Genomic DNA, 24,249 nt, shown 5'->3' on the forward strand with positions numbered 1-24,249 from the left:
TTTTTATTATCTCCTTTCTTCGGCTGGTTTTGGGTTGTCTTTGTTCTTCTTTTTCTAGTTCCTTAAGGTGGGAAGTTAAGTGGTTCACTTGGGCTCTCTCTTGTTTGTTCATATATGCCTGAAGTGATATGAACTTCCCTCTTATCACTGCTTTTGCTGCATCCCATAGATTCTGATATGTCGTATTGTCATTTTCATTAGTCTGTATATATCTTTTGATCTCTGCACTTATTTCTTCTTTGACCCATTCATTTTTTAAAAGTATGTTGTTTAGTTTCCACATTTTTGTGGGATTTTTTTCCTCTTTTTTGCAGTTGAATTCTAGTTTCAAGGCTTTATGATCAGAAAATATGCTTGGTACAACTTCAATTTTTCTGAATTTGCTGATGTTGTTTTTGTGGCCCAACATATGGTCAATTCTTGAGAATGATCCATGTACACTGGAGAAAAATGTATACTCAGTCACTTTGGGATGAAATGTCCTGTAGATGTCTATCATATCCAGGTGCTCTAGTGTTTTGTTTAAGGCCACTATGTCTTTGTTGATTCTCTGTTTGGATGACCGATCTAGAGCCGTCAGCGGTGTATTGAGGTCTCCAAGTATGATTGTGTTTTTGTCAGTTTTTGTTTTAAGATCAATAAGTAGCTGTCTTATATATTTTGGTGCTCCTTGGTTTGGTGCATATATATTAAGAATTGTTATGTCTTCTTGATTCAGTGTCCCCTTAGCCATTATGAAATGGCCATTTTTGTCTCTGAGTACTTTTCCTGTCTTGTAGTCAGCATTATCCGATATGAGTATTGCTACACCTGCTTTTTTTTGGATGTTATTTGCTTGGAGTATTGTTTTCCAGCCTTTCACTTTGAATTTGTTTTTATCCTTGTTACTTAGATGAGTTTCCTGTAGGCAGCATACAGTTGGATTTTCTTTTTTAATCCATTCTGCTACTCTGTGCCTTTTTATTGGTGAGTTTAATCCGTTTACATTTAGTGTAATTATTGATACTTGTGGGTTCCCTATTGCCATTTTATATCTTGCTTTCTGTTAGTTTTGTGTCTTGTTTGATCCTTCTCTTTTGTTTTTCTATCTTTTGTTTTTATTTGGTTGTATTCCATACATCTTTCCACTGTTGCTATCTTTTTTATCTCATGTGCTTCTGTGGTGGTTTTTTCAATGGTGGTTACCTTTGAATAATGAAAAGGGTCCCTACCCTGTTCATTGTAGCGAACTATTTTGTGAGTACTTTTGCACTCCATCGTCCTTTGCTACTGTTAATCTCCATCTTCTCCCCCTCTTTCTTTTTGTTGTTGTCACAGTTTAAATTTGGTTTTATTGTGTTCTTCTTGGAGCTTTTACTTGTGGCTCTGTTTTTTTTTGTTCTTTGTATCTGATTGGAGAACCCCCTTTAGTAATTCCTGGAGTGGGGGTTTTCTGATGATAAATTCCCTCATCTTTTCTGTATCTGTGAATGTTTTTATTTCTCCTTCATATTTGAAGGATAGCTTTGATGGGTATAGTATTCGTGGCTGAAAGTTCCTCTCTTTCAGGACTTTAAATATTGGGGTCCACTCTCTTCTAGCTTGTAGAGTTTCTGCTGAGAAATCTGATGATAATCTAATGGGCCTTCCTTTATATGTTGTATTCTTCTTTTCCCTGGCTGCCTTGAGAATTTTTTCTTTGCTGTTGGTTTGTGTCAATTTCATTATGATATGCCTTGGAGTAGGTTTGTTGGGGTTAAGAAAACTTGGAGTTCTGTTTGCTTCTTGAACTTGAGGCTTTAGTTCTTTCCACAGGCTTGGGAAGTTCTCGTCTATTATTTGTTTGAGTATGTTCTCCATTCCATTTTCTCTCTCTTCTCCCTCTGATATACCTATTATTCTTATGTTATTCTTTTTGATGGAGTCAGATAATTCTTGTAGGGCTATCTCATTTTTTTTAATTTTTGAGTCTCTTTCTTCTTCTCTCTGTTGTGCCTCAAGTTGCTTGTCTTCTATTTCACTAATCCTCTCTTCTATCTGACCTGTTCTATTAGCTAAGCTTGTTACTTCGTTTTTCAGCTCGTGAATTGAGTTTTTCATCTCTGTTTGATTTGTTTTTATAGTTTCAATTTCCTTGGACATATATTCTTTGTGTTCATTGAGTTGTTTTCTGAGCTCCCTAAATTGCCTTTCTGTGTTTTCTTGTATATCTCGGAGGATTTTTAGGATTTCTATCTTGAATTCTCTGTCATTTAGCTCCAAGGTTTCCAATATATTAAATTTTTTCTCCATAGATTTTTCCTCATCTAGCTGTGTTACCTCTCTTTCTTTTGTATCCATGATATTCGATTTTCTCTTCCTTAATGGCATCTGAAGGTGGTTTTGTTGATAGTATTAATGAGATTTAATAAAGAATAAAAAGTTTAAAAAAATAATAAAAAAAAATCGAAAAAAGTTTTTTTTTTTAAAAAAATTAATAATGTAATAAAGAAAAATAAAATAAAATAAAAATTAAAAAAAAAAAAAAGGAAATTATTCCCCCCCCTCCTTTTTTCCTCTCCTCTCCTCTCCCCTCTTTCTTGATAAAATCTTGTGGTGGACTGTGAATTATAACAAACAATGCCTGTGATGGAGGGCCTGAATTGGGGAAAAGTAATAAAGGGGCAAAAAAAAAAAAAAAAAAAAAAAAAGAGCGTATGGACCCACAAAAAGCAAATAAGGAAAAAATTTGGGTCAAGAATAAAATGATTTGCTTTTAGGTGTTGGTTGTCTAAGAGTTATGATGAGAGGATTAAGAGGAAAACGGAAAAACGGGGGGACAAATTAAAAAATTACTATTGTATTTAGTGGAACAAGAACTAGATAATATGGAGAGCCAGGGATGGGAGCACTGCTAGTGAGTTAAAAAGGTGAAGTAAAAACCCCCCAGAATGCCACAAACATAAGTTTGAGTCCCAGATAAGAAATTTGTTTGTTATTGAGGTTTGAGTGAGAGGAGATATAAAGGAGAAAGGAAGAAACTAATATAGAGGGAGAAAAGAAAGAGAGAGAGAGAAAAAAAAGAGGGAACCACTAAAAGAAGAAAAAAGAAAGGAGAGAGAGAGAGAGAGTTAAGGGTTTTGGAGTGCAACCCTCATAGAGAGAAAGGAAGAGAAGAGAAAAGATAATGGGAGATGTAACACTTATGGGTAGTGTAGTTTAAGGAGAGGAGAGAGTAAGACCGGTAGAGAGTTAATCGGCCAAATTGGAGGAGGAAAAAAAAAGTATCAAGAATGAAGATAAGAGAAACAAACGAACAAATATAATAAAATGGGATAGGTTATAAAGTCTGCAGATTATTCTTGATTTTGAGAGGTTATCTTCTTGCTTTTTCTTTTCTCTCCCTCTTCCTGGTCGGTGACTCTGTACCCCGGGTTTTGCCCCTTTGCCACGCTCAGGTGGAGGTTTGCAGTTGATAAGTCTCTATGGCAATGTCATGTATTGTGCTTTAGTCTCGTTGGCAGTCTAGGCTATTAGCATTTATAGGCTCCGACAGTGAGAGAGTCCGTGTTCCTAGAGCCTTTCTCCTAGTCTTTCCTTCCTCAATTAGCAGCCTGATAATCCAGCTATGGGGTTGCTGCTGCCTCTGCCTGGATAGTAAGAGGCTCAAAGAGCTGGCAACTCCCCACTCTATTTCCACTCAGCACAGGGCTCTGGGTAAGGCTCAGTCAGTCAGAGCTGCTAGCATAATCAGGTGGGCTTTCCGGCCATTCAAAGACCTCTGGCTCTGCCACTCTGTCCGGTAACACAAGCGGGTGCCCACTTCCGGGGCGCTTGGAGGAAACTCTCACTCACTGGCTGCGCGCGCAGACCAGGATATCCGGCCAGCAGTCTCACGCTCTGAGTGAAACCCCCAACCGCAGGGAAAAGTTGCAGCGTTGGAATTGAGTCTCGCTCCGTCCCCGTGCGCGGCTTTTGCAAGGCGCTGGGGCGGCCCGAGATTCCGCTTTGGCCCACACAAAGGCCCCCGACTCTGCTCCTCTATGCGATAACACGGGTGCGCACTGCCGAGGCACTCGGAGGAATCGCTCACTCCTTATCTGCGCGCGCAAACCAGGATATGAGGCCGGCCGCTTTCCCTCTGAGTGAAACACCCTCCAGTACGGAAAATCTCCACCGTTGGAATTAGTTCTCACTCCCTCCCGTGCGTGGCTTTCCCAGGGCGCTGGGGCTGCCCAGAGACTCTGCCCTCGGCCCACAGAAAGGCCTCTGACCCTGCCTCTCCGTGGGGCAACACGGGCACTGACTCCCGGGGCCTAGGAAGAAATCTCTCGCCCACTAACTGCGCACCAACCAGGAGACCGGGTAAAATGGCCGCGCCGCTTGTCTTTCTTTGTTTGGGTTTGGCGCGAGTGTTAGCTTGTATTGCCCGGGTTGCCACAGGATCAGATTTTCCTCGGCTTGGATCTCCGTGCCACAGCCTGGTTCGGCCGTTTGTATTCACCCCCTTTGCCCGCCTCAGTTTCTATATTCACAGTTACCAGAGAAAGCCGCCCTGTTTAGGTTAGTGAGGAAGGCGGAGCATTTCTTACTCCCTAATTCCTTCGGGGTTTGGTTATATATTTAGCCAATTTTTCACTCAATCATACCTTTGGGTGTATTGCGAAGCATCTGGAAGCTCCAAGTATAGGTTTTTCTGTTTCTGGTTGAAGATCTTGTTGAGTTTTGGGGGAGATTTATCGGTATTGCTTCCTACCCCGCCATTACTCTGACGTCATCTCCTCATCTTCATCTTTGTACTGAACTTCATGTTAAGAATGAACGGGCAATATGTTTGAGCTGATACTCGGTGATATGTTCACCATGCAAGATGTTTCCACAGTTCAAAATCGAAGCAATGTAAGATGGAATGTTTTCTGTGGTCTTGCTCCGCCCCTGTGCCCTTTAGTCATTTCCCACCTGCGCCTCTGCAGACCACAGAGACACATAATGTCTGTGTGTGGACACGAGCAGGCGTTCTGTCCCTTGCCTCTTCCTTCCCAGTGAGTCCCTGGGAGCTCTTTCTGCTAACGGGAGTTTCCTCGTTCTTGTTTCCTGTTGCTCTGTATTTGATCGTGTGGATGTACGTGACTTATCTAACCATTCCCTGCAGACGGACACTTGAATTGTTTCTGATCTTTTTGTTGAGTTAACATATAATTCACATGCCATAAAACCCACCCTTTTAAAGCGTACAATTAAGTGGTTTTGACTATGTTTCCAAGCTTTTGTTCTCCAAATAGTGATCCGGTGAGTCAAGTTGCGCATGCATTCTTCTGGTACAAGTATCTGTAGAAAAAAGAAAACAAAACCCTTAGAAGTTGGGTTTCTGGGACAAAAGGGAAATGCATTTGAACTTTGATGGGGATCGTGCTGTTTTGCACTCCCACGTATGAGAGGGTCGGCTTCTCCACAGCTGGGCCAGAGCGACTTGGTCTTTTTATAAAGCGACCTTAATGTTTAAGAAACGTGTGCTGTTCATGAACTGCCAGGGTAATCTGTGGATTCCTGGTTGATTTCACCAGAGTAATCTACTGTGGATTCCTGGTTGATTTCACCAGGGTAATCTACTGTGGATTCCTGGTTGATTTCACCAAAGTAAACAGGACCAACAGTTCTTTTCAAACTGCTAAATGTTCTTATTTCTAGTTGGCCTTGTTAGTTGTTTGGAAAATTGTACGTTGTGGATGTGGAAGCGGAGAGCAGATTACATCTGTGTGCTCCTAAGTGGAGTGACTTCCTGCCCCCTTCTCTGCTGTCATTTGGGCTCATGATGCTCACAGTATTGACTTTAAAATCCCCAGTGGCAGAAGGCCGTCCGTATTCTGCTTGCTCTGGAGCGGGAACATTCTTGTGGGATTTTATCCTTTCAATGTAGCCTTCCAAGTTCTAACGTTTTACACCCGGCTGGTGCACTGGCTCTCAGCTGGCTGTGTTTGTAACACCTTAGCTGAAGTATTAAACAGAATTTCCTCCTCCACTGGTGCTTGTTGGTGGACGGGGCAGCCCATGGCTCTTGAATCGAATTGAGGTGGATTCTGTCATTCCTGATGGGAACCTCTCTTTGTGTCCCTCTCTCTACACCGAGCAGCTTCCTGGTTTCTCCTGAAGAGTGGTGTTTGGAAGGCGGAGGTACTTCTAGGTTTGGGATCACCTTTGAGTTATGCAAGGCTTTTCACCACGGGTTAAACAAATCTCCAGGGGGCATTTAAATATTCTATCTATAAAAAGGACTGGTAAAGGTGCATAGGAAAATGTAGGCTTTCCCGAGCTTAAGGTGAAAACTGAGGTATAGATTTTGATTAAATTTGTGATGGCATACAGAAATGTGCAAGTGTCATCAGGGAAATACCATTCGTTTTTTTCTGTGTCCCAGATAGTGGCTATTGTTAAGAACAGAAGAGCCACTTCACCAATGGTTTGGGTCAAGGATTGGTTGGTGTTAGTAGTGTAGGTCCTTTATAAAGGAAAACCCTTCATAGTTTAACCAGTGAACCAGTCGTAGTACAGAGGAGAAGATACCTACAGTCAAAACAGAAAGCTCTCATTCAATAAACAGACTAGAATATTGTACAAGGGTAAAATGTACTGTTTTATCTCTCTTAGGACAACTGGTGTCTATATCTCTATGCCCTTTTTTTTCTTTATTCAATCTAGATAATTACACAAAAGATCCGGAAAGAATGTGACTTCTGCTCGCAGGTTGCTCTGGGCTCCCCCGCAATGGTTTTGTGAGAGAAGGCTGCTCTCCTGGCGGGGGCCGGGGGGGGGGGGGATACTCAGGGTGACCTCCAGAGCAGGCTGTGCACTGTGGAATGACATTGCGTGCCCCAGGCGATGTGCTACGGAGCGGAGCTGCATCGACCCAGAGCAAGGCACACCGTCTTCTCATTCGTACGAAGGTGCCTTCCTGGCTGGCCATAGCCTGAGTATGCGTTTTATTATAAGGCTCACTTGAAAATCGGTTGCTTCTGCCATTTCTGGTCTTTTCGATTCAGAAACTTTCTATGCCATATAGATCATTTCTGTGTGTGTGTGTGTGTGTGTGTGTGTGTGTGTGTGTGTAAACACGTCAACCACTTATATATCATGTACACACACACATACACACACCATTTATGCTTGGATATAAGGCCAGATCGTCTTTGAGAAATAATCCCTTGGAAGGAAGGTGGCACCTCATGTGTATTTGATTACTTAGAAAGTACTTTATAACATGGGGTCCTTTCTTACTTTGAACAGCATGGTTCTTCTGCTATCCAAAAGAAGAGCACACCTACGAAATTTTTCATGAGCTGAAATGGCGTCAAGTGAAGGAGCAGTTTCATTAATTGATATGGAAACATTTTTGAGCATTCCGTGGCCCACAGTACATCCTGCCGACCCGTACCAAATAAACTAGAAAACCTAAAATAACCGAAAGCACACAGTAACAGGTGGAACGCTATGATAAATGCATAGCCTACCTACAGCAGAAATGATGTCAGTACAATGTGGTTTCACTTATTAAATTTCACAAAATGTGAGCGTGAATAAAAATCATTATTTCTAAATTAATGATTTATACAATGTGTAATTTCAATGTATGTAATTAAATCACTACATTTTATAATTGGTATAGTTTGACTAATTTCTATCTAAAAGTTTAGACATTCAAGTTGGCTAATTTTTTTTTTTATTTGTATTCTCTCTCTCACTGGGAAAATAAGGGGTTGTCTTACATTTTGGGTCACTGTATAGTCAGTCGCCTCTATTATTATTATATTTTCAAACAGAAACGGAGACTCCTTGAAGAGCTGGAAGACACGTGGCTTCCGTATCTGACCCCCAAAGATGATGAATTCTGCCAGCAGGTAAGGCCTTGTACTACCTTTGTCAATGTCTGGTGGTTTGTTCTGAGCTCCCTCAGTTTACCTGTGAAGCAACTGCAGTCTGAGAGGTTACACGAGAAACCAGACGGTCTGATTTGGCCGTCTCGTGAGTCCCTGTCGGCCCCCCCCCCCAAGGTGCCAGCCTCGTTCACAGGCTGCCTGCTGCTGTCCCCGGAGTGCGTCAGCCTGGTGGCCTGGGGTTTCCCTGCCTCCTGGCCGCTGCTTCTTCTGCATGGACTCTCCTGTTGCCCCAGGTCTAAATCTTCAAGACTTCACTCAAACATCGCCTCCTCCAGACGGTCTTGTCGCCTCACCTTCCCTGCATGCAGAGACGGCCTCCCTTTCCTCTGTGCCACCTGTACCTGGTAAACACCTCCACCATACCCACCCACTGTACTGCCGTTGTGGGCTTCTGTGTGTGTGGCTCCCTGAAATAGCACTCTTCCAATGACAAGTGACAAAAACCCAAGGACACTCATTGTGGAGAAAAGGGAATTTATTGGTTTACTTACCTTTGATGTCAAGGAGTATCTGGCCAAATCCAGCTTCTCAAAAGGTGCTGCCTGGTCGCCGCTTGTCTGTCTCGTGGGCTGGTTTCCTCTCTGTGCCTTCATGCTGGGCAGGCCCCCACCGAGAGCAGAGGAGGGCCCACCGGGGCCTCCTGCGGGCGTGTGGTCTTCGGCACATGGGGCCGTAGAAGGAAGCTGTGATTTCCTCTTTCCTGGTTCTGTTAGGTTCTTCCAGCACTCATCGCGGCCCGTTGAGAGTCATGCGCTTGCCTCTTACCCAGCCCTTGTGCTCGGGGGAGCGAGCGGCCCTTGCTTGCTGGGCCTTGTCCGTGCACCCGCTCTTGAAGCAGGGTTGAAATGTGGTCAGTCTCGCTCAGACCGCATGAGCCGGGAGTCAGAAATGGTGGTTTCCCAAAGGAGAAGCGTCCTCTGGGGTGCTGTTCCCAAAGAAGGAGGGGGACATTTGGGGCAAGCGGAGACAGTCCCGGTTCACCCGTTCTCGCCAGCTATGCTGGGAGCTCCGGGGGTGTGCGGGGGGCCACTTCACCTGTGTCTGCGCTCGTATCACCCGTTCTCAGTACTGTGGGAGGAAGCGAGGAAGGAAGGGGTTTCCCCACCAAGAGCCGGACCTCTGTTCCCAGGTCACTGCTAGTTCCCAGACCCTGTCTCTCCTCCTTCTCATGACCACCCGATCAGCCCTTTGATGGTGGCTCTAGCTTCCATACTTGCCCCTCTTTTTTTTATATATATATTTTTTTCTGAAGTGGGAAGTGGGGAGGCAGAGAGACTCCCACATGCACCTGACCAGGATCCACCCAGCATGCCCACCAGGGGGCAATGCTCTGTCCATCTGGGGCGTTGCTCCATTGCGGCTGGAGTCATTCTAGCGCCTGAGGCAGAGGCCATGGAGCCATCTTCAGTGCTCGGGCCAACTTTGCTCCAATGGAGCCTTGGCTGCGGGAGGGGAAGAGAGAGAGACAGAGAGAAAGGAGAGGGGGCAGGGTGGAGAGGCAGATGGGCGCTTCTCCTGTGTGCCCTGGCTGGGAATCAACCCGGGACTTCTACACACTGGTCTGACTTTCTACCACTTAGCCAACCTGCCAAGGTGACCCTCTTTCTTACTCCTTAAAGCTGCACTTGGCTCCTTCTCCCTTCCTCTGCGCTTACACAGCCGCCCAAGCTCCCTCTCCTTTCCTCGCGTGCACGGGTGGTCGCGACAGTCTCCTAACTTCTCGCACCCCCCGCCCCCACCCTCAGTCTGTTATAACACAGCGGTGGTCGCGACAGTCTCCTAACTTCTCGCCCCTCCCTCCCCCATCCTCAGTCTGTTGTAACACAGCGCCTGCAGCGCTCTTTTTAAAACATAAATCAGCGCACAACCCTTCTTGCTAACCCTTAGGTAGCTCCTGTCTTGTTCAGAGAAAAAGCCCAGGACTCTGCGTTCACCTGCAAAGCCTTGCGAAGCCCTGCACGCCTGCCTCTGCGGGCTGCTGTCACCGCATTTCCTGACCCCCCCCCCCCCCACTCTGTCATTCTTGCTCTTCCTGGAATAACCAAGTTCACTCCTGCCCCTAGGCCCTGGCACTTAATGTTCCCTCAGCCTGGAACTCTCTCCTCTGCCCCCAGGTATCTGCACGGCCTGTCTCCTTGTTTCTTCCGTTCCTGCTTTGTGCAGATGGCACCTGGTCAGGAGAGAGGCCTTCTGACCCTTCTGTGTAAAGCAGGGGCCTTCTCCCTGGCACCCCTACCTGACTTACTTGGCTTTCTGTTTCTCTGCGGCCCTTAGTACAATCTCAAATGCTGTGCATTATACTAAATAAACCAGTGAATACTAAATAAATAAAATATTATATACTACAGTATATATGTAGTCAGCTAGATAGGCTGCACATTTATATCCTGAATATATAAACATGAGCTCCCAGGAAGCAGGTAGGAGGTTTGCTCTCTCTGTCTTCCCAGGACCTAGCACTTGGCACACAGTATATGCTCAATAAATATGTATTCAGTAGAGGCAGGTTTTTCAGGCCCCCTTCCCTATTATATCCCCTGCCCCTAAAGCTGTACATTCGTGCTTCTACTGCGGTAAGCCTTTCTCTAACTATTGGTTTATATTTCTGTCTCTCTTAAAATGTGAGGTGCTGTAAGTCAGGACCTAACTTCTTTTTCATTGTATTTATGACACTATAGACAGCATCAGGCATAGAGCCAATACTCATGAAGTTTTAAATAATTTGTGAAAAGAACTATTGAATGAATGAACGGACAAGCATACATCTTTGTATCACTTTGTAGCAAACCACATGTCATCCCAAGACTCTAGGGCCAAATAATCGCATAGCCCATTTGTCGGGATGGCTGCCAAGTCGTAAGCATTCTGCGGTGAACATCATGTAGCAAATTTGACTGGTATAGTGAGTGCAAAATATAAAGTGTTACCAGAAAAATCTGATAAGAGCCAGATTAGAAATATGCTTCCACGAAATCTGGGTATCCTAACACTTTTACGTGAAGGGCATTTCCCAAGTCACTTGAAGATAAATTTTATAAATTTTATTTCATTGCACCGAAGGTTAAGTTCCCCTGGGCTTCATTTAGGCGAGTCTCCAATAGACTGTTTTCTTATTTATCTAATGTCATGTCTGACTTCTCTGGGTGATGAATTTTTTTCTGAAACATCCTTTGCTATGTGAGGACGGGCTAGAATTTTTTTAAAGATTTTATTTATTCATTTTAGAGAGGGGGGAGAGAGAGAGAGAGGGAGAGAGAGAGATTGAGTGAGAGAGATTGAGAGAGAGAGAGAGAGAGAGAGAGAGAGAAGGTGAAGAGGAGCAGGAGGCATCAACTTCCACATGTGCCTTGACCAGGCAAGTCCAGGGTTTCAAACTGGCGACCTCAGCGTTCCAGGTCAGCACTTTATCCACTGCGCCACCACAGGTCAGGCCAGAATTTTTATATAATGGTTTAAAATAGGTAGACAATAAAGCCTAAGCTCCAGAGAACCTAGAATCCCACATCTTTCAACCACTGATAAATGCCTGGCCTGTTGGCAACTTGTATCTAACATACCTTTCCAAATGCTTATTAAACTGTAGAGTTGTCATTCATGTCAAAGGATCTGTAGCTCTCAAGCAATAGATTATGTGACCAGACAACTATTAACATAATTGCATGACTGTATACTCCCTAGAAAAACTTTAATGGGAGTAAATGAAGAAAATTTTTAACATATTTGGAAATCTGCCAACAGCTGTTCCACATTATTGTGCACTATCTGGTGTTCTGCACATACCTGCCCGAAGTGGAAAGGGAACTTAGTGCTTGACAGAATTAATTAATATTAAATAATTTAACGTTCAGTTCTTTTCCAGAGTTACTTGCTGTTCTCTTTAAAGAAAACGTTCACAAACTCTACATGGCTTGTTTCTGTATCTAGACTAATCTAATTACTTTGTAACTATTAAGAGAGGGCATTTAGGTTGGTTTTTTTCCCCCCTTGCATTTTTTTGAGATGGTGCCAATATTAGCCAATTATTATTTGTATTTATTGTAATTAGATGAAACCTCTCTGAGCATTGAACAATGTGACAAGTCAGCTTGCAGTAGCGTCAGAAATTATTTTGAAAATTTAGGTTCATCAAAAACAATCTCCTGACAAACAAGAAATGCCATGAAATTAAGAATTTTTTGAATGCAACATCTTTTCCCTGATTTTTAAAAAAAGTATTTTACATTTTTTTGAAAATATACAGCTATCTAAAGAAGGAAATTGAAATGATGCCCAAGTTCACTACCCAGAGATAAGTACCATAAATATTTGGTCATCTTTTTCTCCAAATCTTTATTTTCTCTGAATATTTAAATATCTACATTGTTTTCTTTCGTATGAAACTAGAATCCTGTTGCCTGAATATCTTGCTAATTTCTTGTAATATAGTCAGTTTACTTTCTTACATTTTTCATAAAACCATAAAAATCCTTGTAAATTTTATCACTTAGGACTTCATCACATGACTGATGTACCATTTTCCCTTCAAATCTCCTATTGGGCATTTTGATGTTCAGTTTTTAATTATTATAAAACATAGTATGATGAATATCCTTGTAGTTGTGATAAATTTCTCCATTTCATAATGATAAATTCTTAGAAGTAGAATAACTAAGTGAAGAGATAGGAACATGTGAAGTTTTGATAGATTTTTGTCTAATTGGCCTGAAGCTGGGTTATAATAATTTGCATTTCTAAGTGCAGGCTATCAGAATATTTAATTTTGTACTCACCAACAATGTGCATTACTATGATAAAATTTTATTTCTTGAAAATTTAATAGGCAAAGATAAATTAAATATAATTGAATACAATTATGTTACTTTATCATTTTTCTGACTTAGGTACAGTTAGTTTTTTTCCCCCTATATTGAAGAGCCTTCTTTAATTTGTGTGAATTTATATATAATTTTATAAGTTTATATATCTATTTAAATTTGGAATGGTTCTTTATTAAGAATTTGAAGGCCATTTCTACCTTATAGATTGCAAATGTTTTTTTCCAATTGGTGTTTGCCTTTTAATTTTATAATTCCTTTTATGCGAAAGTTTAAAATGTTGTATATGCAAAGTTTTCAGTCTTCCTTCGTACAACTGTTTATTGATAAACTGTGTGTGTGTGTGTAATTTACATACCATAAAATTCCCCTGTTGAGATTGTGCAGTTCCGCCATTCTGGGTAGCTTGTGAGTGTTTCCGGCTCCCCAGACAGGCCCCTCACGCCTCGCTCCAGTCTGTTTATCTCCCTCCCCCCAGCTCAGATGCTCACGGCTCTGCTTTCTGTCAGTCTTCAAGCTTTGATTCTTTTAGTCTGATAAAGAAGTCCTGAGCACTTGCATTTTAGCCAAGTCCCGGGGGGTGTAACGGAGAAAGAAACAGCTACCACCCCTTCCTGCAGGGGAGTGCGGTCCCGTCGGAGGGATCGCTAAATACATCATAGTGCGAATGAATACGGGGTGGGCAAAAGTAGGCTTCCAGCTGTTCCTACGGTGAGCAATACAGTAATTACAAAGTAATAATACACGAATAAACTCTGCGTTCTGCATACTCACACCTGTAGACCTGCCTTTGCTCTGTCCTGTCTACAGTTACAGATTGGTCAGTGCTTTGCAAGATTAGTAAAGCGTGCGATGAATGGTACCCGCCTGAAGGTGGAGACGCAGGGGAGGTTTCTGTGCGAAGGTGACCGGAGGATGAGCAGGGCCGGCCAGGTCGAGCGCTGGGGGACAGCTGGCCTGGATGGGGAAGTGCCCGGAAGAGAGGCTGATATATGGTCAGTGGAGAAAGGGACATGAGACGTCAGTGAAAAAAATGTTGTTGTTTTTTGTGGGGTTTTTTTGTATTTTTCTGAAGCTGGAAACGGGGAGAGACAGTCAGACAGACTCCCGCATGCGCCCGACCCGGATCCACCTGGCACGCTCACCAGGGGCGACGCTCTGCCCACCAGGGGGCAATGCTCTGCCCCTCCGGGGCGTCGCTCTGCCACGACCAGAGCCACTCTAGCGCCTGGGGCAGAGGCCATAGAGCCATCCCCAGCGCCCGGGCCATCTTTGCTGCAATGGAGCCTTGGCTGGGGGAGGGGAAGAGAGAGACAGAGAGGAAGGAGGGGGGTGTGGAGAAGCAAATGGGCGCTTCTTCTATGTGCCCTGGCCGGGAATCGAACCCGGGTCCCCCGCACGCCAGGCCGACGCTCTACCGCTGAGCCAACCAGCCAGGGCCAAAAATGGTTTTTTGAATACTTTCCCAGGTCATTATTATTGCTTTAAAGTTAGAATGCTGTTGATAACGTCGAGATAGTTGCATGTGACACTCATGGTTACCTGCATTTTCCAGGTCCCTAGAGTTATATTTCCCCTATGTTATATCCATTTTCTATAGTCTTCAACCCCAGTATATGTTGCGCAATACCAGCAGAGCAGTGTGTGTGTGTGTGTGTGTGTGTGTGTGTGTGTGTGTGTCCTTGCCAGTCTTCTTCCTCTCTCAGCCCTGAGGGGGTACATTCTAAAACAAAGTTCTTGGGAATTATCTTAATTTTCTTTAATACTTTACATTAAGGACTATTAAAATAACACTGGAATTGTTAAAGCATAGAGAAGTTTCCTTTTTATTATCTTGCTAGTGAGACATGCTTCACATATGCTAGGACTGTGGGGACTGGCTCCAGGGGTGACCAGTTTAGTGATAAAATAAGTTACTGCCCATGGCTCCAGAATGTTCTTTCTGTCTCTTGCTGAGTAGATTGCATTGCTCCCTTCCTGAGCTATACAAAGAGGGCATGACATTTCTGTTTCTGTTTTCCAATTGGGATAAACATGCAATTCCGAACGGGCCCCTGACAGTGTCTGTGACGGTCCATAGTGGTATGCCGTATACCTTGGCTCTGTGTTGCTTTAAATTTATGATCACACACCTCAGAGAGACATTCTGAGAAGCAAAACATGCCCACTGCGCTTTCCCAGTAAATCCACCCCCCTCCGCCTTCAGACTGGAGTCCCATTGAGTTTTCTTCTGCCCACCTCCTCAGACTTTCTTCCCACCATCCATCTCCTGCATTCTGCATCAGCCAGAACAGGCCCCGTCCTGCCGCAGTAACAAACAGCCCTGCAATCGCAGGGACTCGCCCGACAGGATTCCTTCTTCACTTTGCACATCGTTTGTGGGCTGGCAGAGTCACTTCCCATTAAAGTAGTGACTGAGGAGTTCAGGCAGCCACCAGCTGGCTCCCGTGCCAAAGGGAAAGAACGTGCTCCGGAGGGTCTGGCGCGGCTCTGAAGCGCTCCGGGCTGCAAGTGACAGCCATCATTTCTCATTGAACAGAAGTCGTCCTGTGTTTCATCCAGCAGGAGGGGCCCGGAAGTAGAATCCTGCATGGGGCCCCAAAGCCGGGCGATGGGGGAGGCATCCAGAACTGCTTGGCAAACAGCCCTGAGGACCGGCACGTCTTCCTAGCTAGTGACTCATTTCAGGTTCTCACTGAGAAAAATGGAAGCGCACCCTCTCTCCCTCCCTCCCAGAAACCCCTGAAGCTTAGTCTCTGCTATTAATCAAATTTACAGTCCTGAGACTGTATGTCTTCTTTTCCCTTCCACCTCCTCCCGTGGAGGAAGTATCTTTTCTCCTTCCTGAGTGTTTGTGGTCATATGCTCCTATCCACACCAGGTTTTGAGCACGGACATTGGTATCCTTCTACATGTTTACCTGTCGGTTCTCTGGGGGTGAAAGCAGCCTTGATTTTTAGGGTTCCCTGATTTCCCTAAGGAAATCAGCTACAAGGCTGCGTAGCTCCAGCCTCGTCCGTTTCGGCGTGGCATTGCTGCAGGTGCCGTTGGGGAGAGATGTACATACACAGCAGTCTGTCTCGAGGTGAGACAGTGACTTCGCACATCGTACACAGGCTGGAGTCACCTAGTAGCTGCACACATATTTTAGTAAAGCTTGACTTCGGTCCTCCTTTAGATTAGTAATAAAACAGTTCTGCTCTCCCCATCCCCTTGCCCCTCTAGTGGATGGCTGTGCACATCCCCTGGGTGTGTCTCCTGTGGGACGACTGTTCCAGTCACTCGAGGACTCCGCCCATGAGCGTGCTGACAGACTCAGTGGGCTCCGCGCTCGTCGTTGTGACGGACCCTCTCGGATTTAGCATCCTCTTCGTCGACAGCTGCCTTTTCCTGTTCACTTTCCCGGCAGAATGACGGTGACACGCCCGTGTGCCGTCTCTGCTCTCCTCCCCTTTTGTTCCGGCCCCGGCCTGCTCTCCTCTGCCTCTCTCGCCCACCGCTCTGCAGAAATTGCTCTTGTCATTGTCACCAGCGATTTCCATGCTGCCAACTCTCATGGACCATTTCGGTTCTCATCTCACGTGGTCCCTCGGGGACAGTGGACGTAACCTATTCTTCCGTCCTTGCTGAGATGCTCTCTCTCGGCTTCTGCATTAATGCGCTCTCCTGGTTCTCTACCTGGTCGCCCTTGCTGAGCCTCGCTCCGTGTCTCGGAAAGCGGCTTTGGGCTCCCTTCCGCACTTGACAGTTCCCTAGGAGATCTCGTTAATTTCCAGGCCTTTCAAAACTACCTGTGTGCTGACAGGTCCTTCCTGGATTTCCCGAGCCCCGCCTTCTCCTCTGAGCCCCAGGTGTGTGTATCCACTGCCCCTTCGCTGTTCCGGCCAGAGGATTTCATAGGTATTTCAATGGCCACAGCTCCAAAGCGGTCATAGAGGGAACCCGAGAGATCAAAACCCAGATTATATTATTTTGCGTATATATTAAAGATTGCTAATTGAATTTGGGCCTGAAAATCTGAACTGGAAGAGTTGGTGACCTTTGTTGTATTCAGCCTTCTGTTTTTAGGCTCGAGTGATATGAGTCCTGTTTGGAAAAACCACTTAACAGTTGTTTTTTCCTTTGTTTTAATTTCCCCCCCTAATGCTTGCAAAGAAACATACTTTCGGGAATACTAACATCAGCGTTGTCCGTAAACCCACGTTTCGCTCTGGCTCTGTTGTAGTGGCAGCTGAAATACCCGAAGCTCATTCTCCGCGAGGCGGGCTGCGCCCCCGAGAAGCTGCACAAGGACGTCCAGGAAGCCTTCGCCACCCTGCACAAGCACGGCTGCCTGTTCCGGGACCTGGTCAGGATCCAGGGCAAAGACCTGCTCACGCCGGTCTCCCGCGTCCTCGTCGGCAACCCGGGCTGCACCTACAAGTACCTGAGCACCAGGCTCTTCGCCGTCCCCTGGCCGGTGAAGGGCTCCCACCCGGAATACACCGAGGCGGAGATCGCAGCCGCCTGCCACACCCTCCTCAAGCTCAACCGCTACCTGCAGGCCGAGACCGTGCAGGCCTGGGAGGAGCTGGTCGCCAAGGAGAGGGCGAACGTCGACGAGGTGCCCCTGTGCATCGGCCCCAACTTCCCCGGGGTGGGCATGGGCGCGTTCGACGGGCCGGACGAGGCGGACATCAGGAGGAGGAGCGCGTACAACGTCACCCTGCTCAACTTCATGGACCCCCAGAAGATGCCGTACCTGAAAGAGGAGCCTTATTTCGGCATGGGGAAGATGGCGGTGAGCTGGCACCACGACGAGAACCTGGTGGAGCGGTCGGCCGTGGCCGTGTACAGCTACAGCTGCGAAGGTACGGTCGGGGTCAGCTCCGGGGGCGAGCAGCCCGGCGCAGCACGCGGCCAGAGCTGTGTGTGCGCGCGTGCGTGTATGCGTGTGTGCGTGCGCGTGTGCATGTGTGTGCGTGCGCGCGCACACGCGTGTGTGTGTGTGAACACGGGTGTTGTGTCCCTGCTGGCTTGGCCACAGCCACATTCCTGCAGAATACACCTCGTTCTCATCCCGCTGTGCCGTCTGGCCCACTGCCATCCTGTGCGCAGAGAGAGTATTGTCGCGTGTGAGCACGGTGGTCATTCTGTCCGTCCGTCCCATGCCCCGGAGAGCAGCGTCTTGGTTTTGCACGGCCGAGGGCCTTTCTCCAGAGCGCAGAGTGGATGGTAATGAACTCGCCGATAAAGGGCTGGGAAAACAAAAATCGGTCAAATCTCTCCAGGTTCCCACAGGTGCACATTTCCCGTCTTGTCAAAAGATTTTATTATGGTTGACGTCACTGTCGTGCTGGGAGTGATTCGTCCACTATGGGCTTGTTCGTGGCTTCACCCGGTTCGGGCTACTGTTCCTCCTTGCCAGTAGCCATCGTGGTGGGTCCATAGCAGCCAGTCCCCTCTGCTCTCCAGCTGGCTTCCTCTACTGCCAGATCACCTGACAAAGGAACACGAGACGTAGGCCTGGCCGCTCGCCTGCGTCTCTCTCCCACCCGTGCACAGAGAGACGCTTCGGAAACCGGACTTCCAGACATCCCGCGTGGGAACGGGCTGGAACTTTTAGGGCTTACTGTTTTCCCACACCTGGTTTTTAACTGCACTTTGTTGTTGTTTTTAGTTTTTCTGTTTACTAAAATGACTCTTTTTGGAAAAGAGATTCTGGAAAACAAATTTTCACGGTTCTGTTTACATTTCTTACCACTTCCCAGTCTCAGAATATTGCTCAGGAGCGCTAAAATGTGTTCTAACTTTCCGTTACATCGTCAGCCCAAAACAGAGCCAGCTCAGGGGCTGGGAGTGTCTCGAGCAATGACGCTGAGCTAAGGAAGCAGGCTGGGGGGTTGCTGCGCTCCTACCGGGAAGGACTGAGGCCCTCCGGGCTCCAGGGAGGCCCCGCCAGGGCTCTAAGAAGGCTCCCATCCCAGAAGTCCGACATGACCTGGCGACAGAGTTGGTTAGTCTCCCCGTGCGGAGGCAGCCCTGTGACACCGAGGAGTGGTATGTGGGGCCCAGACTGCCACAAAAGTGTCTTTGTGTTCCGGGTCCTCCGGGTCTGGGCGCTTAATAGTCCCATTGTCCTCGCAGAGTGTGGGTGACCGAGTCGATTTTGAAATCTAGAATATCTCTCAGAAAGGAATTTAAATGTTTAATGAATAGTTTCTGTGGTCAGGAGTAGTTAAGGCTGATAAGGAGTCTAAGTCCACATAAATATGTGAAGGTTCATCTTTCAGTTATCACCCGGGGGAGGGAACTGTGTGCAGGACTGGCATCTGTCACCCCCGGGATTCCCAGAAGTTCATCGAATAATAGCAGCAATGCTGGTCGCTCTCCTTTACTGAGCACCTACTATGAGCCAGCCGCTAGGATAAGCATGTCACCCGTACGAACTCATTCAAGTATCTTTACAACAACCCCATGAATGAAGTGCTCCTGTTATCTTCATTTTCCAGATGGGGAAACTGAGGCACAGAAGGAAGGTTTGCTTTTCCACAGCTATACAGCCATGAGTTAGGAGAGCTTGTGTTTGAACCTAGGCATCCTGGCTTCGGAGTCCTAACAGCTTGGGCAGACGCCTTATAGGCGTGGATTTCCTATCCCTGCGGGGTAGCTCTCTGGGATTGGGAGTTTGTGGCTGTCCACGTCTGCACAGGTGAACGCTATGTTCTGTTCACTCTTCCTTGCAGGTCTTGGCACCCGCCCTTCTCTCTCCCCACAGACTCGGGACAGACTCTCAGATCATTAGGATGCATTAGCTCCAGGAAACGGAATGTTTCTCAGGGTCTGCGGCTGCATGCGTGAGGTTGGGTCGTATGGTTTACAATGCATGCGCCTTGAAAGTTTTAGGTGGTGCGCTTCTTCCAAGTGATTCCTTCCAGGTGACTAGGGATATGCGTGTTTCTCTGGCCACTTTCGAATCCCGCCAGAGGCACGTGAATGTGGACTTGAAGAGAGCCATTTGGGTTAAAATCGTGTTTGTGGTTGAGAAGGGCTTAAAAAAGGGGCCATTTTGGACAACTATACTCTCTTCTGTGTCCTTGAACTTGTTGAGCATTTGCTAAGGGAAGTCCAGTCGAGCGGTTTGGACAGCATGCAGACTCCAATGGTAAATGAAGTGCCCTTCTTGCCCTGAGAGGGTCGGCGAGGGAAGGTGTGCCCTTGTGATTATCATGGGAAAATGATGCAACATCTCATCTGGCAGGGACTTCTGAAATCACCCAGCTCCAGCCTCCCATTTCACCGATGGCAACATGGAGGTGGGAGAAGGGAAGTGGCTTGTCCAGGGTCACAGAGTTAGTCAGTGACGAGAGAGCAGCACATGCCGTGGGAAAGACTCACAGGAAACGTGTTGGGAGTTCAGAAAAGGAGCCGTTACATCTGCTGAAATTAAATTCAGGCGAAGCTTAGGATCTTTCTGGACTTTCCTCTCAATACCCGTCCCCAGTGAAATCTGCCTGTAGGTTTTATAATGAGCCAGTCATCGCTCTTTGGTTTATTTCTGTGAACAGAGGTCATTGAGAAGTAATTTGTATAGGATACGTGTAATTATATACTAAACTCACTCACTTCCTCAGCAGTTCTAGTTAATCGGTCTCTCCAGTAGGAAGATTGAAATGGTCTAATTTTTAATTAGGAATGGCTTTTGGAAAACCATGTGTAAATAGGCAGAGTATTTGATTTTTCTATTCTAGCTTTGCTGGCAATTGCTAGTTACTCCAGGATATAGATATAAAAAAAAATTAGTAGGGAAGGCATTAAAAGCCCATGGTTTAAATATGGTCCTCCACCTTTTTCTTAGACTGGAATACCTTCAAAAAGATCACTTAAACAAAATAACTATTGGTCACCATTTTTGTTTACTGGGAAGGAAACATTTTCTGTGACATTGTCTTTATAGGAAAAGCAATCCTTATGATACTTTGTTTCTGAAGATTGCCGAATGTTGCAGATTCTTGATTTTTTTTTTTTTCTCAGCCTCCCCTGAAAGGCCAACTAGGAAAAATCAAGGGAGGCCAGTCCATGCCTCTGTTGCATAAGTAAGTGACTGGCTAGAAAGTAGAGATGTTACAGTGACTTGCTTTTAACTCCAGGATTCCGAATCTTTGACTTGGGAAAAGTTGAATCCACTTAAGGATGGACATATGTTCCCACAATTGTTAAATCTTTATATTTCTTAGCTCATCTTTGAGACCATTGTGAGCTAGATTGTAATTGCAGCTTAGGGTTTGGGAGCATTCCTCATTTTAAAAGATGCTAGGATATTTGATGTTCTCCTTAGCTTTCCAGCATTTCTGTCTACACTCTCAAAGCTCATGTACCTGGTGTTATTGTGAAGTTACTTCCACTGCTCAGTAAAACTTGTTTGGTCTTATAAATTGGATATATATATATATATATATATATATCCCCATGTGATTATTTATTCAGTCAACAGTAAGCACCTATTGATGCTGATCATATAACAATGAACAAAAATCCCTGCTCTCACAGAGCTTATGTTTTAGCAAGGAGAGCCAGAGAAGAAACAAATCAGTAGATTGTATGACGAGGGTGGGGCACAGGCTGACAGTTAAACAGGACAGTCAGACTTCCTTTAGAAGGAAGGAGACCTTGGAGCAGAGGCTAGAAGCAGAGAGAGAGAGAGAGAGAGAGAGAGAGAGAGAGAGAGAGAGGGAGAGGGGGAGAGGGAGGAGAGAGTGCAGGCTACATTGAGGGAATACCCAGAGGGAAGGCCCAGAGATGGAACGTGAGGTTGGGAAGTTTCCGAAGCAGCGAGTGAGCCAGCCTGAGCCAGCATGGATGGAATAGAGTAAGAGAAGAGGGAGAGTAACAGAGTGAAGACAGGCAAGGTGGGGGTGGGGGTGAGGGGAGGGCGGAACTTAGGGCCCCATGACATTGTATGCAAAGTACTGGGCTTCTCCCGGAGGGAGGGCACCTTGCAGGTGTGAGTAGAAAAGGGAGGCCCTGGCAGCAGGAGACTAGAGTGTGGGCCAGACGGGAAGAGGCAGAGGTGACAAGGAGTGCTTGTACGCAGTCCCGTCTTTCCACCAGGACAGAGTGGCAGTGCCCAGGACTGGTTGGTCACAAAGGAAGACCAGCAGTGGCAGCTGCCATTGGTCAAAGCCGGCCAACAAGAACGGTTGACGTCTTTCTCTCTCGAAGCTGGATGGACAAATAGTCGTGCTCTTTTGGTTCCTCCGGTTTGGTTCTGGTCTCCTGCGTTATTGACCACGTACAGGTTTGCTGTGCCTGCCGGCGCTCCGTGCCCTTTGCCTGGGGCTGCGCAGGGTGCTGCAGCTCCGCTGTGAGGAGCTCTGGTTTGGAGGAGGGATTGTTCCAGAAGTATTTCTGCTTCTTTTTGTCATTTCATACTTTACAGATACCGCAGTGGTTTTGAAGCTTTCGCTAAGAGCCCCGAGCAGTTTTTCTGCCCTTCCCTCACTTTCACTCCCCACCCCAAGTCCATGAACATGATGTAACGAGGTTCTCCTATGTATATGGATATTACATCCTAAGGGAAAAGAAATTTTTTTCAAATGCTTAATCTGATCGCTGACAGAGCCAGACATCATGGTGAAGGGCTTTAGACCTCTCGGCAAGGAGTTTTCAATATTTCTCCTGAAATCCTGGAAAACTTGTAATTAATTTTAGAATTTATCTGCATCAGGGGACCACGCTGTCCCGCATTGCCGCTCCTGAGACACCTGGGAGCAGCGTCCTGTCGCGGATTCTGAGCTGGGACTGATTAGGTTTTCCTTCCTCCCTTCGCACTGACCTGAATGCGCGTCTTCTCAGACCTGTCACTGCTCAGGGGGCGAGAAGGAGCGTGCTCCAGGGTTGGCAGCAGGCTCGACCCTGCTCCTCATAGCGTCCTACCCAGGCTGGACCCCTACTCCTCGTAGCCACCGGGCGGGCAGCCTACCCAGGCTGGACCCCTACTCCTCGTAGCCACCGGGCGGGCAGCCTACCCAGGCTGGACCCCTACTCCTCATAGCCACCGGGCGGGCAGCCTACCCAGGCTGGACCCCTATTCCTCATAGCTACCAGGCGGGCAGCCTACCCAGGCTGGACCCCTACTCCTCATAGCCACCAGGCGGCGTCCCACCCAGGCTGGACCCCTACTCCTCATAGCCACCGGGCGGGCGTCCCACCCAGGCTGGACCCCTACTCCTCATAGCCACCGGGCGGGCGTCCCACCCAGGCTGGACCCCTACTCCTCATAGCCACCGGGCGGGCGTCCTACCCAGGCTGGACCCCTGCTCCTCGTAGCCACCGGGCGGGCAACCTACCCAGGCTGGACCCCTGCTCCTCGTAGCCACCGGGCAGTGTCCCACCCAGGCTGGACCCCTACTCCTCATAGCCACCGGGCGGCGTCCTACCCAGGCTGGACCCCTGCTCCTCATAGCCACCGGGCAGTGTCCCACCCAGGCTGGACCCCTGCTCCTCATAGCCACCGGGCGGTGTCCCACCCAGGCTGGACCCCTGCTCCTCATAGCCACCGGGCGGCGTCCCACCCAGGCTGGACCCCTGCTCCTCATAGCCACCCGGCGGCGTCCTACCCAGGCTGGACCCCTGCTCCTCATAGCCACCGGGTGGGCAGCCTACCCAGGCTGGACCCCTACTCCTCATAGCCACCGGGCGGGCAGCCTACCCAGGCTGGACCCCTACTCCTCGTAGCCACCGGGCAGTGTCCTACCGGCAGGGCAGGGCTCTTGCAGGGGCCGCTCCTCGCCAGCCTCCTTCCCTCGGCCGCAGTCCTTCGGGAGGCTTTCCCGGGTGCTCTCTGGCCGATGCCACTTGCCGTTGCTTCGTAAACCTGTCCAGAAAAAGCATACAAAGTCCACCCAAAGAAGCTTCTACCCGCCAGAGGGATCATTCCGGACAGTAGCTCTGATCTGTCCACAGTGTTGCGTGTCCATCTCTGTCCTCACTAGGAGCCGGGAGCCCTCAGGTGCTTCACGGAGCCCCCGTGTCCTGGCCTCTGCCCCTTCTCCAGCCTCTTCTCTTGCAGATGCCTGTCGTTCACGGGGCACTCGGGCAGCTTGGAATCGATGAGGTCCTTATAACATCCGCCCACCTGCCATTTCCCTCCCAGAAGTCTTCCCAACCGCACTCCTTCCCCGGTCACCTTCTGTCGTTCAAAAACCACAACAACAGATTTGTGGAACCTAAACACGAACTAAGAGCCGACTCAGAGAAACAGAGACCAAAGCTGGTTACCAGGAGGGAAGGGGTGTGGGGGAGACGGATAAACAGAGCAAGGGGACAAGAGTCGACGATACTGTGGCCAGTGCGCTCGGTGATGGAGGATTCCTAGAATTAGTGCGGTGATCACAATCTAAGGTAAAAAAATTGTCAAATCAGTATACCGTGTGCCTGAAACCAATATAAGCAGTATAAGATTGTATCTTAAGTATCCTTAAATAAAACAAGAACAACAACAACAAAAACAGATTCCCCATCCCAGACACTGACCAGCCCTGGACAGAGAGAGCGCCATTAGGCTT

General features: G+C 47.3%; 1 protein-coding gene across 2 annotated transcripts in view; it reads left to right on the forward strand.

Moving 5' to 3' along the window:
* FTO (FTO alpha-ketoglutarate dependent dioxygenase) overlaps nt 1-24,249 on the forward strand; it is a 345,609-nt gene that overhangs the window by 90,334 nt on the left and 231,026 nt on the right. For both annotated transcript variants that reach the window (XM_066348254.1, XM_066348255.1), the window contains 2 exons: nt 7,773-7,850; nt 16,929-17,553. In XM_066348254.1, coding sequence (XP_066204351.1) covers nt 7,773-7,850; nt 16,929-17,553 — 703 coding nt within the window. The remainder of the gene's footprint in view (nt 1-7,772; nt 7,851-16,928; nt 17,554-24,249) is intronic.

The sequence above is a fragment of the Saccopteryx leptura genome, chromosome 9 (assembly GCF_036850995.1).
Source record: "Saccopteryx leptura isolate mSacLep1 chromosome 9, mSacLep1_pri_phased_curated, whole genome shotgun sequence".
Classification (NCBI taxonomy): Eukaryota; Metazoa; Chordata; class Mammalia; order Chiroptera; family Emballonuridae; genus Saccopteryx; species Saccopteryx leptura.